This window comes from Scyliorhinus torazame, chromosome 17, assembly GCF_047496885.1.
Source record: "Scyliorhinus torazame isolate Kashiwa2021f chromosome 17, sScyTor2.1, whole genome shotgun sequence".
In the NCBI taxonomy this organism is placed as follows: domain Eukaryota; kingdom Metazoa; phylum Chordata; class Chondrichthyes; order Carcharhiniformes; family Scyliorhinidae; genus Scyliorhinus; species Scyliorhinus torazame.
The window spans coordinates 69,815,841-69,835,189 of record NC_092723.1 but is presented as its reverse complement, the minus strand read 5'-3'; the positions used below and the strand labels follow the sequence as shown (position 1 = coordinate 69,835,189).

Genomic DNA, 19,349 nt, shown 5'->3' with positions numbered 1-19,349 from the left:
AAAACTCAGAGGGTACTGGCAGGGATTTGCGGACGTCATGTCCCGGGTACTGCAAACAAGGGTGGCGATGAGCCCAGAGGTGGCGATTTTTGGGGTGTCGGAGGACCCGGGAGTCCAGGAGGGGATAGAGGCCAACGTTGTGGCCTTTGCTTCCCTGGTAGCCCGGCAACGAATACTATTGGCCTCGAGGGACTCAAAGCCCCCAAAGACCGAAGTATGGCTGTCGGACATGGCAAGTTTTCTCGGCTTGGAAAAAAATCAAGTTCGCCTTGCGAGGATCACAATCGGGGTTCGCCCAGAGGTGGCAACCATTCATCGACTTCTTCGCGGTGAACTAATCGTCAGCAGGGGGGGGGGGGGGGGGGGGGGGGGGGTAGAATACTGTAGAGTAGGGGGAAGAATAGGCGGATCTATTTGCGAGAGAGGAACTGTTATTTGCACTATGTTTTTGTGATTGATGTTTGCACACTAATGTATATTGTTACTGTTTACAATGCCAAAAATACCTCAATAAAATTGTTTGTTAAAAAAAAAAAGTTAGAGAGAATATTGATTACTGTACTACAGATTCAGTATTATTAGTTTATTATCTGTCACTTAGTTAAAGTGTGTGTGGTGAATGTATTATGCCAATAATCCACCAGTGTATTTGTATCTGTGCTGTTGCCCTTGTATCTGTATCTGTGCTATGCTGTTGCCCTTGTGGGCTCCTCCTACGGGCCATTGTTTGGCATTATTCATAGGGGAACATGTTGGGGCCTGTATGGGCTCCACCCATGGCTCCTCCCCTTGAAGGGAGGTATAAAGAGCAATCGACCTGCAGGCGGTTCTCAGTATTGGATCAGTCGCAGGCAGGCACTGTTCTAAGTTGATTAAAGCCACGGTTTACTTCTACTCTTGTCTCGAGTTACTTGATGGTTGCAGCAATGTGTGAATGTAAGTATAAAATACATTTGTTTTGATTAAAACTTCTTATTTTTATATTCTTTGTCAACACTACATATCTTGCTATCTTGAAGGAAAAGGCAAGGAATATAACATAGACCAGGTCTGGAGCCATATGAACCAGGTGAAGAGACCATGCCCGCCGGCCGGCATTGTCAAAGGGCAGTTCAAAGGGGCAGTACTGGGGGGGGCCTTCCTCTGTGGAGCTCCAGTTGGTGGGGGGGGTTCCCCATGTGTGTGTCCATTGTGGAGGGTGGGGGGGCTTTCTTAATTTTTTATTTAAATCGGAGATCAGGGCACCCCAATCTCTGGAAAGCCGATGTTGCCAGCTCATTCAGGGCCAGCCCTGCCAATGTGACAGTGTGGGACATGCCCCGGGATTTCTTTCTTCTTAAGTGCTGGACAGTATGGTGAGAAAGGCCAGCTGGTGGTCTGCGTGCTGCACGTCGCTTTTCTTGTCTGGTCCAGCACTTAAAAGGAAAAGACTGGAAATTCCACCCCTCATTTCTGATGAAAGGTCATCACGCTGAAATGTTTCTCTCTGTGCAGATGCTGCCTGATCTGCTGAGTATTTCCAGCAATTTTCTGTTTTTATTTCAGTCTGTCTGGTTTGCTACAAGTTGGATCTTCATGAACTGAAGTGTTTTAAGGGGGAATTGATGGATGCATAGCAAGCAGGGATATTGAGTAAAGGTATTGAAGGATGTAGAGAAGATGTGGCGAAATTAGATTGTCAAACAAAGAGCTACCATTGTGAAAAGGCGGAGGGGAAAGGCTCAATGGGCTGAATGGTCTACTCCAGATCCCATGTGCATCATCATGTAACTATTATTCAGGACTTGGTTCATGCACAATATTTTCATTTGGAAATAGGGGCCGGGATTTTCTGGGACCGCTCGCCAGAGGAAGGAATCCCGATGGCTCGGGCATCAGGCCAAAACGGGTTTCACGTCAGTCGTGAAACCAGTTGCGAGTCTCCAGGCCCACCTTATGGTCTTGTGATCTTATGAATTGGTGCAAGTCCTGAGCTTCCCGATGAGCTTCCCGACGAGGCTCCTGCCCAGAATCGGTGGGAACATGCAAATTACTCAGAGCTGTTTTGAATGTCATGTATGGGCAGAACGCCCAATTCACCTGCCTCCTGGGATGCTCCAGCTCCCCCAGCCGAGAGTCCCTCTGGCATGAATATAAGAGCAGGGATGTACTTCTGAGGCTTTATAAGGCTCTGGTCAGACCCCATTTGGAGTATTGGGAGCAGTTTTGGGCCCCGTATTGAAGGAAGGATGTGCTGGCCTTGGAAAGGATCCAGAGGAGGTTCACAAGAATGATCCCTGGAATAAAGAGCTAGTCATATGAGGAACGGTTGAGGACTCTGGGTCTGTACTCGTTGGAGTTTAGAAGGATGAGTGGGGATCTTATTGAAACTTAATACTGCAAGGCCTGAATAGAGTAAATGTGGAGAGGATGTTTCCACTTGTAAGAAAAACACAAAGCAGAGAACATCATCTCAGACTGAAGGGACTATCCTTTACAATAGAGATGAGGAGGAATTTCTTCAGCCAGAGGGTGGTGAATCTGTGGAACTCGTTGCCGCAGAAGGCTGTGGAGGGCAAATCACTGAGTGTCTTTAAGACTGAGATAGATAGGCTCTTGATTAATAAGGGGATCGGGGTTATGGAGAGAAGGCAGGAGAATGGGGATGAGAAAAATATCAGCCATGATTGAATGGTGGAGCAGACTCGATGGGCCGAGTGGCCTAATTCTGCTCCTATGCCTTATGGTCTTATGAATTGATGCAAGACCTGAGAAGCTGGGACCTGGCAGCTTGGAGTCCGAGGGGTGGCAAAGGGGTGAGAACCCCCCCTCCCCTTCAATTGCCTCCAGGGTGCTGAGGAGGGTCAGGGGCTTATATTGGGCTGGAGGAGCTCAGGTCATTCCTGGGATTGGCGTCGTTTGGGTCCACTTCCAAACTTCTGTACCTCTAAACCCTTTAAACAGTCTTTCAATATGCCAAGTTCAAAGATCTGTGAGATGAAGGCAAACCCTTTAATGTGATGGAAATTTTTGACGTGGTTTATTCACAAGTCAATTTCTTTTCTTTTTTTAAATTTAGTGTACCAATTAATTTTTTTTCCAATTAAGGGGCAATTTAGCATGTTCAATCCACCTACCTTTCACATCTTTCGGTTGTGGGGGCAAAACCCACGCAAACACGGGGAGAATGTGCAAACTCCACATGGACAGTGACCCAGAGCCGGGATCGAACCTGGGACCTCGGCACTGTGAGTCAGCAGGGCTAACCCACTGTGACGCCGTGCTGCCCTCACAAGTCAATTTCATTGCCCTTTAACATTGTCTAGCCTATTTGTATGCCTAGAAACCAAAAAGCTTCGAACTGCTTTGTTAACATTCAATTTGTTGCCTTTTACAAGCTTTCTAATTGCCAGGGCCAGGCAGTTTCAAAGAGAGGATTAAAATTACTTATTTTACTTATTTAATAGCACTGCAGGGATCCATTAACTCAGAGGAACAGCTGACTTTCTAACCGCAGTTTATTTTTAAGAGGTTGCCTCTTTGTTCTCTAGCATGCGGAAAATCACTCCGATTTTCCCCTTGGTTGGAACACTTCGTCTCCATTCAGGAGAATTGCACCTAAGTAGTCTGCTGATGGGATAAAAACACTTGCTGGAAAAACACAGCCAGCGGGATTTTCCAGCTCTTCCCGGTGGCAGGTTATTGTGCTCCCCACGAAGGTGAACCCCCCACAGCAGGGCAGGTGATCAATACAAAACGCCATAGACCTCCCACTGGCAGCCAAAGGCAAGCCGCCTCTGCCGTCGGAAAACACACCGGGGTGGGAAGGAGGTGGAAAATCCCGACCAGCCGGTCTGAGCAGCATTAATGGAAGGAGAAACAGGAGTCTGGCTGTTCCCGCCAGAGGCATCTCTTCCAGTCCCGCCAATGGTGAACCGTTGCCTCAGTTTCCCACCGGCAACAGCTGGGAGGTGCATTCGATGGGAAAGCCCCAGTGACAGCGGTGGGACCAGAAAGATCCCGTCACTGGCCAATGGTGCGCTACTCCATTGTGAAACACATCGCGAAAGGCTTGGAACATCCGATGCCCAAAGCTTCAAGTCCGATATGACTCTTCAGAAGTTCTGCACTACCTCTGTCAAAAATGTATCAAGAGTATTAAACAGCACCAAGATGCCCTTTGTAACTTCCATTCTCACTTCCATTTAGCATGAAATTAAAAGTCAAAGTACATTCAGTGAGAAAGGTTAGTTCTAAAAGGTTACAGTGCTATGCAGCAATGAGGGACCTCAGGCAGGGTATGGAATGCCTTAATGCTACAAGTCTTTGGTTTGCTACCGGACTTCAAAGTCTTATTATTTCATAAACGTGCAGGATATCCTTGCAACGAATACTATCAGCTGAGACGGCACAGTGGAGACATTCAGAGCCAAGTCATCAAACAAGGCTATTGCATCACTCAATGTTGGGGAGAATTTTAACTATTACACTGACTGCACTAGAGCACTGTAGTTATAAGCATCGTACTCATATCAGCATTTCACGGGCCACTTTCCCCAACTCATACCTTCTTTTACAGTGTATTTCATTTTCTCTCAGTGTGAGGGCCTCCACATCATTCTCTCGCTATGAGGGCCCGGCAGCATTTTGCGTCAATGGGGGTGCCAGGAACCTTTGAAGGTCTGAACGGTAACTTAGGAAGGGTCTTGGGTTCCATTTGACCCCTTCCCCACAGGGGGAAAAGTTATGATGCGGATCCAAGCAGCTGAGATGAGGAACTCAGCAATTTATATTTTCATTTGTAGTCATAAGAAATAAGAACAGGAGTAGGTCTTATGACCTCCCATCCTGCTCTGCTATTTATTAAGATTATGGCTGAACTTAGCAATCAGCTCCACATTCCAGTTGATTCACAAATCACTTGATTCCTTTAAATGTTAAGATCTATGATTCTCAACCTTGAAAATACTCATCCACCGAATACCCACACCGCTCTGGGATTGAGAATTCCAAAGATTTACAACCCTTTGAGTGAAGAGATATCTCCTCTTCTCTGTCCAAAATGGCTGACCCCCTAGCCTGAGGCTCACATGCTGAAGATATATTCTATCCCATTTCTGACACCTTCATGAATGGTGAGCCTTATGGCACATACCTGGTTAGGTGCGAAGTAGCTGAGGTTGAGGTTGGGATACCGAGTGAGTGGGTCGATACTGTACTGGCTAACCTTCTTGCTTGTGTTTCCAGGAGTGGTCTGAGACAGCAGCTGATAGATGCTCTCTCTGGAAAAGAACATTCAATAAGAAAAACACATGGGTTACTACTCAAAACCTCAGTGCAGCTAACTATACCTGATCAATGGAAAGCCTGAGTTTGACCAATAGCCATCTTATTAGCTCCTCATCTTTGAAGCTCGATGTGCTTCTCTGACATTTCCTCAGTGTTGCTAACACAATTTACTCACTCCTGCTCTTCAAGGCATGCAAGTTTTTTTTTTTTAAATGTTCACATCTCAAACATAAAATTTACACAGATTCGAAACATTCCCACAAACTGCTAGGCTTTCAAGTAAATCTCAAGTGTTGGTTGTTTAATTGGGTTCTTTTCTCACACTAACCTCCCTTAGTTTGTCAGCCATGGGCACTACTTATCAACGTGAACCCCATTCAGCAGGAACATATCGACAAATGGCGTGTCCACCACCAAACCTTTTGTTTGGCTGGAGAGTACTTTGGGATGTAGCAAGGTAGCACAGTGGTTAGCACTGTTGCTTCACAGCACCAGGGACTCTGATTTTGATTCTCGGCTTGGGTCACTGTCTGTGCGGAGTCTGCACATTCTCCCCGCGTCTGCGTGGGTTTCCACCGGGTGTTCCGGTTTCCTCCCACGCGTCCCGAAAGACGTGCTTGTTAGTTGAATTGGACATTCTGAATTCTCCCTCTGTGTACCCGAACAGGCGTCGTGGTGACTGGGAGATTTTCATAGTAACTTAGTGTTAATGTAAGCCTACTTGTGACACTAATAAAGATTATTATTAATTCTTATCATTTCCAATGATGTTGCCCTAGATTTGGACAATAAGGAATCGTGAAGAGTCAAATTGTGATACTTTGTTCCCCATTACTGAGATCTCGTTCATTTACTAATAATAACATAATAATATTTGGAATATTTACTTGGAATATTGTGTCCAGTTCTGGTCGCCCTCATTATAGGAAGGATGTGGATGCTTTGGAGAGGGTACAGAGGAGATTTACCAGGATGCTGCCTGGACTGGAGGGCATGTCTTATGAAGAAAGGTTGAGGGAGCTAGGGCTTTTCTCACTGGAGTGAAGAAGGCAGAGAGGTGACTTGATAGAGGTGTACAAGGTGATGGGAGACATGGATAGAGTGGGCAGCCAGAGACTTTTCCCCAGGGTAGAAATTGCTGTCACGAGGGGATGTAATTTTCAGGTGATTGGAGGAAGGTATAGGGGAGATGTCAGAGGTAGGTTCTTTACACAGAGTGGTGGGTGTGTGGAATGCACTGCCAGTGGAGGTGGTGGAGTCAGAGTCATTAGGGACATTTAAGCGACTCTTAGACAGGCACATGGACAGCAGTAAATTGAAGGGGTGTAGGTTAGGTTGATCTTAGATTAGGATAAATGGTCGGCACAACATCGTGGGCTGAAGGGACTGTACTGTGCTGTACTGTTTTATGTTCTATAATTATTCAATCCCTATTACCCTGGATCAATTCCTGCAGATCTCCTGAACTCAAGGAGGTGGAATGATAAGATTGCCACAGGCCGTCAGCACAATTAATACAACAAAATCCATCCAACATTCATCCCTCAACCAACAGCCAAAAACAGATTATCCAGCCACTATCACTTTGCAATTTGTATATCTCGCTGCGTGCATGTTTAGTTGCTGTGTTTCCTATGTTGCAATAGTGCCTATGCTGCAAACGCACTTCACTAATGTTTTGAGGTTGTGCAAAGTGCTAAATAACTAGTCGTTTGGTAGTGCAGCACTTGAATATTACTGAAAAAAGACACATGTTGTTGAAGATTTTCATCTTGCACTCATTCGAACTATTCACAAGAATATCAAATTGTAATGGGAACAACAATTTATACTGCATGGGAAGAGGGTGCAGAACAGTAAGGTGTCTCAAAAATTTGAGGAACATGTGAAGCTAACAGTTTCACACTGCTACAGTGCAGTAGCAACAGGACTGCTGTTTTGCACTTACAGGATGTTGCCGTCAAACCAAAAAGATGTTCTGCCTATCAGACAAGTGAGTAATATGGTATGTGGATTTCAGTGCCGGTGTGATGGGAAGTATCATAAACAGCATGTCCTTTTGGCCGTTACATTAAATTTGATTCCGTGATTGGACAACATTTACGAAATAAACCTGAAGTGTGCTAAAGATTACACTGTCAATCAATTTCAGATTATCAGTGTGGCTCACATACACGTGCTAGAAGCCTAATGCACAGGGCCCTGCATCGTGCTTTTTTCAACTGAACAAAGTAAGTGACAGCCAATCCTTCATACATTTTCTGGGACAATGCCTTGATCAATCATAGTCAACCTGCTTGGTTTGAATTTAAAAAAAGCTTAGCAGTTAACAGTCAGTCATTGATTAACTGGTACATTCTCCATGGCAACACCTCCACCGATCAGAGTCCACTTGGCAACAAATTAACGCTCTCTTCTCAGGCGGTACAGATTGTTGTTCCCTTTACAATTTTGTATTCTTGCGAATTGTCCTAATGAATGCAGGATGAAAAGCTTCGACAACCTGTGCCATTTTTTAGCAATGCGATTTCCGGTGGCACGAAGTGAGGGCAAGATGTGCAAGAGGTGGCTCTCACTGGAGACCTGAAGTTTCTCCCCTTTTTCCCAGCGCCACAAGTCTTTAACTTACTGAAACAACTCTGAAGTTATCAGTATAGTGTTCCCTTATGTTTGGGGTGCCCAAGCGAGGCAAAGCAGGAGAGAAAAGGAATCGGTCCAAAATTCGATGACAGACTCAGACTCTTGAGGCCTGAGTTCAACTGGAAGTAAGCTTCTGCTCCCGCCACTTCGCTACTGGCCGAAGAATTCAGCAAACGTTTGGCAGTTGAACTCAAGAAATACCAACAACGCTCGACTGTGGATCTTGAAAGATCAAGTGAGGAGGCCTTGGCACCTATTCATTCGGTTCGCGAGATCACCAGCCAGACCATCGAAGCACAAGGAGTCACAATCCATAAGGCCATAAGACATAGGAGCAGAATTAGGCCACTCGGCCCCTCGAGTCTGCTCCGCCATTCAATCATGGCTGATATTTTCTCATCCCCATTATCCTGCCTTCTCCCCATAACCCCTGATCAATCAAGGGCATAGAGATTGCACTGCTTGATCATAATGATAGGATCATCTCCTTGCCACTGTGATCAAGGAGAACAGGACATTGGGCAGCACAGGGGCGCAGTGGTTATGGAGCCAAGGTCCCAGGTTCGATCGCGGCTCTGGGTCACTGTTCGTGTGGAGTTTGCACATTCTCCCCGTGTTTGCGTGTGTTTCGCCCCCACAACCCAAAGATGTGCAGGGTAGGTGGATTGGCCACGCTAAATTGTTCCTTAATTGGAAAAAATGAATTAGGTACTCTAAATTTATTTTTTAAAAACAAGAACAGGACATTAACATCTAAGCTGGAAAAACTGGAGAAGAGATCCAGAAGGCAAAATGTTCATATTGGGGGTTACCAGAGCGGATGGAAGGTTGCACCTCAATATTTCTCAGACGTGTTCCACAAAATGGTGCTTCCAAACCCCAGAATTCGACCAGGCCCATAGTTCGCTTCGGGCCCAAGCCTCACTTTGGAGATCCTCCTCATACTGTAATCGCTAGGTTTCACAGCTTGAAGGAGGAGTTGGTGCTTCGATGGGCAAGAGAGCATTGGAATTTTATGTGGGAAGGTCACTCACATCAGGTTATACCAGGACAAGAGTGCAGACCTAGCGAGAAAAAGAGTCGCCTTTAACAAAGTTAAATCTTCCCTGTACAAGAACAGAGTCAACTTCAGGATGATTTATCCAGCCCGCCTTCGTGTAACATTCTGTGAAAAGGGACATTTTTTTGACTCGCCGGGAGATGCAGACTCCTTTGCCCAGAAGCACAATTGGTATTGTTTAATCTGATTTATGGCTCATTGTATGTGCACTTTTCATGTCTGTTGTCTTGGCATATGCTTAACGTCCTTAGCTGTATATGACTGATTTTTATTATTATTCATTCCCTACAATAATCTATTTCCTTTCTTTTTGTTATTACGATTTGGTGCAATTTTTGGTCGCCCTCATGGCGCTCTAAATTATTTAGGTTTTTACGCCCCAGTTGGGAGTCTCCCTGCTAACAAGGTGTGTTAATGAACGAGAGCGATATTAAAGGGTTTTCTACAGCTCAGAATAGTTTTTAAAATGAGCTTAGATTTTGTGTTAAGTTGTGTTTTGTTTTTTTTGTAGGTTTTTGGTTAAGTTATTGTTTGCCACTGTTCCATTTGCTTTGGGTGTGGTTATGCTTGACTGCGATGGCGTATTTGGGTTGGGGTGGGGTGGGGTGGGTTTTCGTTTTAGTCTACTGACGGTGTTTGCTGGTCTCTCTTTGTCAAGTCACCTGACTGGGCTCGGTGGCCAAGTCGGGTTGATCTTCTTGCTTTGTCTTCTCAGTGACCCTTGTTTAACATCCCTCCTTGGCAATGGCTGACTCCAGTTTGTGGGATGGCGGGGACCTCCAATCCAACTGATTACCTGGAACATTAGGGGTTTGAATGGCCCTGCATTCGTGCATCTTTTTTTAAAATTTGGAGAACCCTATTAATATTTTCAAATTAAGGGCAATTTAGCGTGGCCAATTCACCTACCCTGCACATCTTGGGTTGTGGGGGCGAAACCCACGGAAACACGGGGAGAATCTGCAAACTCCACATGGACAGTGACCCAGAACCGGGATCGAACCTGGGGCCTCCGTGCTGTGAGGCACCAGTGCTAACCACTGCGCCACCGTGCTCCCCTCAGCATTCGTGCATCATAGGAGCCTAAATTCAGATTTTTTTTTCTTTGCAAGAGACCACTCTGCGTTAAAGATCAGACCAGGGTGTGCAAAAGCTGGGTTGGGCGAGTTCTTCATTCTAGTTTTAATAGCAGAGCCAGGGGCATGCCGATTTTAATCAATCAAAGAGTCCAATTCTCCTCATCCCAGATTGTGTCTGACCCCAAAGGTCAATAAATAATCACTTGTGGCTTCCTACTGAACACCCCAGTTCTGGTCCACATCTATCCCCCCTCATTGGGATGATCAATTATTTGTTGTCTTCCCTCCCAACCTCGACACATGCCATCTTATTTTAGGAGGCAACCTGAACTGTGTTTTGGACCCAAAATTGGATTGAAAACCCAAATCTTTTGTCCCATCGGAGATGGCCAAGGTTTTGTCAGAAGCGTCCAAGCCAGAAGTGATATCTTTAGATGCAGAGAAAGCATTTGACAGACAGCACGGTAGCACAGTGGGCTGCGCGATAGCACAGTGGATAGCACAGTTGCTTCCAGCTCCTGGGACCCGGGTTCAATTCCCGGCTTGGGTCACTGTCTGTGCAGAATCTGCACATTCTCCCCGTGTCTGCGTGGGTTTCCTCCGGGTGCTCCGGTTTCCTCCCACAGTCCCAAGATGTGCAGGTTAGGTTGATTCGCTATGCTAAATTGCCATTGCCCTTAGTGTCCAAAAAAGGTTTGGTGGGGTTACTGGGTTACGGGGATAGGTTGGAATTATGGGCTTGGGTGGGGTGCTCCTTCCAAGGGCCAGTGCAGACGCGATGGGCTGAATGCCTCCTTCTGCACTGTAAATTTTATGATTCTACGATTCTATGAGGGTAGAATGGGACTATTTGTTTGGGATTCTTGGAAGATTCGGGTTTGACCAAAGAGGTGTTTCATGGATCCGTTTGCTCTACAATGACTCCATTGCCAGCGGTCACACAAATACTTTATATTCTGACTATTTCCCTTTGAATAGGGGTACTAGGCTAGGCTGCCCATCTCTCCATTTTCATTTGCCCTGGCAATAGAGCCTCTCTCTATAATTCTGAGAGTTTCCAATCATTGGAGGGGTATTGATCGGGACAGGGTGGAACATCGGCTATCTCTTTATGCAGATGACTTACTTTTATATATTCCAGACTCATTTCCCTCCATCAGTGGCATAATGAAGACACTTAATACTGTTGGCTCCTTCTCTGGCTATAAATTAAATCTAGGTAAGAGTGAATGTTTTCCAGTCACCCTTGGAAGATGAGCCCATTTAGACCTCACTTCACAAATTGAACTATTCCAGCCTGATCAAAAATGCTAGAACTAACCTACAGAGATGGAACAACCTTTCTTTGTCTTTGGCTAGGAGGATTCAAACAATAAAAATTAACATACTCCTCAGATTTTTCTTTTTCTTTCAATGCCTCTGCATTTTCCAGCCCAAATCTATTTTTAGCAAGGTTAATAAATTGATTCCACCTTTATCTGGGCGAGCAAGAATCCCAAAATCCACAGCGTTCTCCTCCAGAATGAAAGACAGACAGGGGGCTTGGTCCTCCCAAACTTATTGTTATTACTGGGCTGCCAATACCCAACAGTGTTACTGTGGATCATCGATCTCAAATCAACCTGGGGCCAAATGGAAGCTCACTCTTTCACTAAATCCACTCTCCTAGTCACAGGTACTACAGACATGTCCTTTCCTCAAACCCAATGGTGCTCTCCTCCCTTAGAATCTGGAAACAGTTCTGACACCATTGAGCTCCTGTCCTTGGCCTCACTGGCCCCTACAGGTCGGTAATCACCACCTTTTCTTACCTTCAGGGCTGAACTCAACCATTAACTTGTGGAAATTTAAGGGACTTGAGCACTTTGATAACCTGTTCATAGAGGGGAGGGTCACCAGCTTTAGAGATGTGGCAGACAAATTTCAGCTACCCAACTCTCGTCTTTTTCGTTGCTTTCAAGTTTGCGATTTAGCCCGTTTGGCTTTCCCTTCCTTTCCTCTGACTCCACTTTCCACCTTACTGGAGAGGATCATTCCTTCAGCTCGGCAGGGCAGGGGGTCTACTTCTAAATGGCCACATTGGATTTGGATTTGTTTATTGTCAAGTGTACGGAGGTACAGTGAAAAGTATTTTTCTGTGAGCTGCTCAAATAGATCATTTATCGGGTGAAGCTACAGGAGTGTAGTATTAATCAGGTCAGTCCATAAGAGGGTCATTTAGGAGTCTGGTAACAGTGGGGAAGACGTTGTTTTTGAATCTGTGCGTGTTCTCAGACTTTTGTATCTCCTGCCCGATGGAAGATGTTGGAAGAGTGAATAAGCCGGGTGGGAGGGTCTTTGATTATGCTGCCCGCTTTCCCCAGGCAGCGGGAGGTGTAGATGGACTCAATGGATGGGAGGCAGGTTTGTGTGATGGACTGGGCTGTGTTCACAACTCTGAAGTATCTCGCGGTCTTGGGCCGAGCAGTTACCATACCAGGCTGTGATGCAGCCAGATAGGATACTTTCTATGATGCATCTGTAAAAGTTGGTAAGAGTCAGTGTGGACATGCCGAATTTCCTTAGTTTCCTGAGGACGTATAGGTACTGTTGTGCTTTCTTGGTGGTTGCATCGACGTGGGTGGGCCAGGACAGATTTTTGGTGATGTGCACCCTTAGGAATTTGAAGCTGTCAACCATCTTCACCTCTGCCCCGTTGATGCTGACTGGGGTGTGTACAGTACTTTGCTTCCTGAAGTTAATGACCAGCTCTTTAGTTTTGCTGGCATTGAGGGATCGATTGTTGTCGTTGCTCCACTAGGTTCTCTATCTTCCTCCTGTATTCTGACTCGTCGTTGTTCGAGATCCAACTCACTACAGTCGTGTCATCAAACTTGTAGATGGAGTTGGGACCAAATGTTTCCACGCAGTCGTGTGTGCATCGGGAGTATAGTAGGAAGCTAAGTACGCAGCCTTGTGGGGCCCCGGTATTGAGGACTATCGCGGAGGAGGTGTTGTTGTTTATTCTTACTGATTGTGGTCAGAAAGTCCAGGATCCAGTTGCAGAGTGAAGGACTTTTTCCCCAGGGTGGAGTGGTCAATTACTAGGGGGCATAGGTTTAAGGTGCGAGGGGCAAGGTTTAGAGGAGATGTACGAGACAAGTTTTTTTTACACAGAGGGTAGTGGGTGCCTGGAACTCGCTGCCGGAGGAGGTGGTGGAAGCAGGGACAATAGTGACATTTAAGGGGCATCTTGACAAATACATGAATAGGATGGGAATAGAGGGATACAGACCCCGGAAGTGTAGAAGATTTTAGTTTAGACGGGCAGTATGGTCGGCACAGGCTTGGCGGGTCGAAGAGCCTGTTCCTGTGCTGCACCTTTCTTTGTTCGAAGATATGAGCTTGGCTGGGATTATGGTGTTGAAGGCAGAGTCAATAAATAGGAGTCTGATGTAGGAGTCCTTGTTGTCGAGATGCTCTAGGGATGAGTGTAGGGCCAGGGAGATGGCATCTGCTGTGGTCCGGTTGCGGCGGTATGCGAATTGCAGTGGATCTAGGCGTTCTGGGAGTATGAAGTTGATGCGCTTCATGACCAACCTCTCGAAGCACTTCATTACAACTGATGTCAGGGCCACTGGACTTTAGTCATTGAGGCATGTTGCCTGGTTCTTCTTTGGCACCGGGAAAGTGAACTGGACCCTACACTCACAAGCAAGGTTTGGAGAGAGGCCCCTATATAGAGTCAACTCCTTGTACTCATGTGCTCGGTTGAGTCGAATTCTGTTCAAAGTGCTACGTAGCACACTTTTGTTTTAAAACTTCCAATTAAGGGGCAATTTAGCGTTGCCAATCTACCTACCCTGCACATCTTTGTGTTTGAGACCCACGCAGACAGGGTAGAATGTGCAAACTCCACACGGACAGTGGCCCGGGATCAAACCCGGGTCCTCGGTGCCCTGAGGCAGCCGTGCTAACCACTGCGCATCATGCCGTCCTCACTTAGGACACTTGACCACGGCAAAGATGAGTGTATTTTTCCCAAATGTTGAGAACAGATGTGACCGCTGTTCGCTTGCCCACGCAGATCACGGACATTTGCTTTGATCCTGTCCCAAAGTCGCAAACTTCTGGGTTTCCTTTTTTTTTAATAAACATTTTACTGAGGTATTTTAGGTATTCTAACAACAACAAAATAAACATTGTATATGAAACTATAAACATAGTGCAAAATCCATCTCCCTTCTTTACAGGTCCCACCTTTATTAACCCCCTACTCTAAGCTAAACTAACCCCCCCCCCCCCCCCCCCCACTTCTGCGGACGATTAATTTTCCACGAAGAAGTCGACGAACGGTTGCCATCTCCGGGTGAACCCTAACGGTGACCCTCTCAAGGCAAACTTGATTTTCTCCAAACAGAGAAAGCTAGCCACATCCGATAGCCAGGTCTCCGACTTCGGGGGCTTTGAGTCCCTCCAAGCTAATAGTATCCGTTTCTGGGCTACCAGGAAAGCAAAGGCCAGAACGTCTGCCTCTTTCTCCTCCTGGATTCCCGGGTCTTCCGACACCCCAAAAATCGACGCCTCTGGACTCAGCGCCACCCTTGCCTTTAACACCGTGGACATGACGTCTTCAAAGCCCTGCCAAAATCCCCTAAGCTTCGGACATGTCGAGAACATGTGGACATGGTTCGCTGGTCCTCCCGCACATTTTGCGCACCTGTCTTCCACCCCAAAGAATCTGCTCATCTGGGCCACTGTCATGTGAGCCCGATGAATGACCTTGAATTGTATCAGGCTGAGCCTGGCACATGTTGCGGACACGTTGACTCTACTCAACGCGTCCACCCATAAACCATCCTCTATCTCTCCTCCCAGCTCCTCCTCCCACTTGCGCTTCAGCTCCTCAGTCTGCGTCTCCTCTGACCCCATAAGTTCCTTGTAAATGTCAGAGACGCTCCCTTCTCCTACCCACCCTCTGGAAACTACCCTGTCCTGAATCCCCCTTAGCGGTAGGAGCGGGAAGGTTGACACCTGTTTACGAAGGAAGTCCCGCACCTGCAGATACCTGAATTTGTTTCTCCTCGCCAACCCAAACTTCTCCTCCAGCGCCCTCATACTCGGAAAGCTCCCCTCTATGAACATATCCCCCATCCTCTCAATCCCTGCTCTCTGCCATATCCGGAACCCCCCAACCATACTTCCCGGGGCAAACCGGTGATTATTACAGATTGGGGACCAGACCGATGCTCACTCTGCTCCCACATGTGTCCTCCATTGCCCCCAGACTCTCAGGGCCGCCACCACCACGGGGCTGGTGGAGTACCGTGTCAACGGGAATGGCAAAGGCGCAGTTACCAACGCCCCCAGACTGGTGCCCTTGCATGAAGCCGCCTCCATACGCTCCCATGCTGACCCCTCCCCCACCACCCATTTCCTGATCATGGCTATATTCGCCGCCCAGTAATAGTTACTAAAATTTGGCAGCGCCAGCCCGCCTTCTCCCCGACTCCGCTCAAACATTACCTTCCTTACTCGCGGGGTCTTGTCTGCCCAAACGAAGTCAGTGACCACTTTGTCGACCCGTTTAAAAAAGGACCGCGGAATAAAGATGGGGAGACATTGAAACACGAACAGGAATCGTGGGAGGACCGTCATCTTCACCGTCTGCACCCTCCCAGCCAGTGACAACGGAAGCGCGTCCCATCTCCGAAAATCGCCCTTCATTTGATCTACTAGTCGGGCCAGATTTAACTTATGCAGCCGGTCCCATTCCCGCGCCACTTGAATGCCCAGGTACCAAAAGCTTCCCCCTACTAATCTAAACGGCAGTTCCCCCAATCGCCTTTCCTGTCCCCTCGCCTGGACCGCAAACATCTCACTTTTCCCCATATTTAGCTTATACCCTGAATACCGGCCAAATTCCCCTAGAATCCTCATATTCTCTAATGGGTCTGATACATTCAGAAGCAGGTCGGCTGCATAGAGGGAGACTCTGTGCTCCACCCACAACCCCCCCCCCCCCCCCCCCCCCCCCCCACCTTCCCCCGCGATCAGCCCCTTCCAGCCCCTTGAGGCTCTCAGAGCAATTGCCAACGGCTCTATAGCTAGCGCGAACAACAGAGGGGAGAGGGGGCATCCCTGTCTCGTCCCCCGGTGCAGTCTAAATAGTCCGATGTTGTCCTATTCGTCCATACGCTTGCCACAGGAGCCTGATACAGCAGCCTGACCCAGTCAATAAAGCCCCGCCCAAATCCGAACCGTCCCAGTATCTCCCACAGATAGTACCATTCTACCCAATCAAAAGCCTTTTCTGCATCCATTGCGACCACTACCTCCACCTCCCTACCTTCCGGGGGCATTGGGTTTCCTTTTTTAAGACTATGTCTAATATTCTCTGATTAGAATCACAGCCATGCCCGCTGGTGTCCATATTTGGAGTTTCAGACTCTCTGGTGATTCACTCTGGGGTTGAGGTGGGCATTATTGCCTTTACCTCATTGATAGCCTGGAGGCGGTTACTGCTTGGCTGGAGGTTTCCTGCCCCACCTAGTGACCCTTACTGGTTGGAGGACTTAATGTCCTTTTAACATCTGGAGAAAATTAATTGAACTATCAGGGATTCTGATGAGAGATTCTTCCTGAGATGGCAGCCATTGTTTCCTTTATCAAAGAACTAGTCACCGTCAGCTGTTAGGGTTGCTGGGAATAGAGGATAAATTATTTACTTTTTCTTTGTATTATTAGGAAACATTTATTTTGTTCTTAAATTTGCAATAATTCTTGTTCTATACTGTAGCTGTTTTGCATTGAAAATTAGGTTGTTGTGCTGTTTGTAAAACAAATTAAACCCAATAAAAATGTTTTTCGCACCAATGCTACATAACAGTTTTTTTGTTTATTGATAAGAGCTCAGAAACTTTGGTGACAGATGTCTCCAAGTCTGGGTCAGCTGGACTTTCAACATCGACAAGAAAGTGTATAATATTCTTTTAAATAATATCAAACTTGATTAAAATGTTCCGTGGCATCTCTGTTAAAATCAAACATTAGCATACTAGAAAACTTGTTTGTTTTTAAAATCTCATATCGTTGGGTTGTCTTTAGTGGATGTTAACATGAGGTTGTCTATCCAAATCTGCAGGTTCAACTCCGATTTGTCATAGAATCCCGACAGTGGAGAAGGAGGCCATTCAGCCTATCGAGTCTGCACCAACCCTCTTAAAAAAAAGCGCATCCTATCTAGGCCAAAACCCACATTATCCCCATAACCCCACCTAGGACCAATTTAGCATGTCCAAGCCACCTTTGGACTGTGGGAGGAAACTGGAGCATCCAGAGGAAATCCACGCAGACAGGGGGAGTATTGCAAACTCCACACAGTCACCCGAGGTCGGAATCCCACCCATCCCTGGTGCTGTGAGGCAGCAATGTTAACCACTGTGCCACCGTGCTGCCCCTTGTCTTGCATGATTCTTGCCCAAGGATCCACTCAAACTCTGAGATACTTCTCAAAATCTCCAGGTGTAATGGATTTGAGCTCAGCAACATTTAATCGCCATGGTTTTTGTTGTTATATGTCTTGTTCTTGGAAGCCACCATTTCTTTCAATCAGATTTTCATATTCGCTCACTTCTTGTGATGCTAAATATTCTCCATGACCTTTTTGTCCCCCCCAGTTCCTTTCCCTTCGGCAGAGCATGGTTCAATGGATGGTTCTTCCCTCAACGCTTCACTCAAGATTTCATAGATCCCTACAGTGCAGAAGGAGACAATTCAACCCATTGTGTCTGCACTGACCCTGCAAAAGAGCACTCTACGTGGCCCGTTTCCCCCATCCTGTCCCTGTCACCCCAGTTAACTTACACATCTTTAAACACTAAGGGGCAATTTAACATGGCCAATCCACCTAACCTGAACATCTTTGGACTGTGGGAGGAAACTGGAGCACCCGGAGAAAACCCATGCATACACAGGGAGACGGTACAAACTCCACACAGTCACCCAAGATCGGAATCGAACTCGGGGCCCTGGCAATGTGAGGCAGCAGTGCTAACCACAATGTTAAGGGAGGTAGGGGAATTAACCTAAATGTCCCTTAAGGCAGAACATCAACAGATAGTTGTTGAGCAGCCCATAGTTGAAGAATTATACATGGACTGTGGATGGAGCGGGACCTTTCCTGGCACTGGAATGTCTTCATTCTTGTGCTTGGACCATACCTGTTGGTTGACTGTGACACTGTTTTAGGACAACCCAATACATCCCAACCCCGACTCATCCAATATTCATCACCACACATTCCCAGTAGACAGTGATCAGGAACGAGAGTCTGCCCAATATTCCCTTCTCCCACCAACCAAATGAAACTGAGGTCAGCTGAGCTAAATCTGGTCCAACTGGCCGCCCAGGCTGTACTTATTCAACTTACCATGAGTGAGCACGCGAGACAAATTTCATGCTTTAAGCAGGGCAACCGTCTGAACCTTGCTTAGAAATTAAACAGCCCCAAAAAAATGTCAATGGCAATGCATTCAAACCCGTGTCTATCTTACCTCTCAGCCAATAGCTCCAGGGGGGTGATCCCCATACTCCATTTCCGCACTAACCACGCAGCATCAAATGCCGCAAGGAATCCTCGTGCGATTCCAGTCCCTAGGGGCCAGAAGGGCTGAAAATAAAATTCAGAGAACAAGTGGTAACGTATTCACTTACATATTGCAAATATCAAGGGAAATGGCACATGACAGGAAGACTTGAAATTCAGCTTAGAAGCTGCTATTATCAGCTTGCTCAGTTAATTGCAATTTTGGCCCCGATTTTAACTGCCCTTACTTGGTGGAAACTGAATAGGGGGGGTTAAAATAACAGGAGTCACTTACTGTCACAAATCCCACTTCCTCACCATGACACCATCATGCCACATATTAACCAGCTCTTTTGAGCAGGACACCAGCAGGAAGGAAGAGGGGAGGTGTTTTAGCTTCCCCACAGACTCCAATCTATAATGTCAACCGGAGGTCGGAGTTTGGGGATGGGGTGGAAGTCTCAATAGGGGCTGTGCTGACAAAATCTGCCAGGGACCAGATTCTGGGCCAGAAGAAAGTTATTTTTCAAGTTTCCAAGTGGAGTAAGGATGTGGGTGTCGGTGTGCATTTATAAGACAATTGACTATTAAATCTGTTATAACCTGCCTACTGACGATTGGCTGGGGACTAATGATTATCCCACAATCCTATGGGAGTATGAACTTCCCCAATGAGGGGGGCGGAGAAACTCCTACTATAAATAAGCTGGCCAGTCCAGGAACCAGGAGGAAGGAG

General features: G+C 46.8%; 1 protein-coding gene across 5 annotated transcripts in view; it reads right to left on the bottom strand.

Moving 5' to 3' along the window:
• The window catches only part of LOC140393935 (F-actin-monooxygenase mical1-like), a 284,293-nt gene that overhangs the window by 144,621 nt on the left and 120,323 nt on the right, over positions 1 to 19,349 (bottom strand). For all 5 annotated transcript variants that reach the window (XM_072480591.1, XM_072480590.1, XM_072480588.1 and 2 more), the window contains 2 exons: positions 18,582 to 18,697; positions 5,135 to 5,261 (listed from right to left, as the gene is read on the bottom strand). In XM_072480591.1, coding sequence (XP_072336692.1) covers positions 5,135 to 5,261; positions 18,582 to 18,697 — 243 coding nt within the window. The remainder of the gene's footprint in view (positions 1 to 5,134; positions 5,262 to 18,581; positions 18,698 to 19,349) is intronic.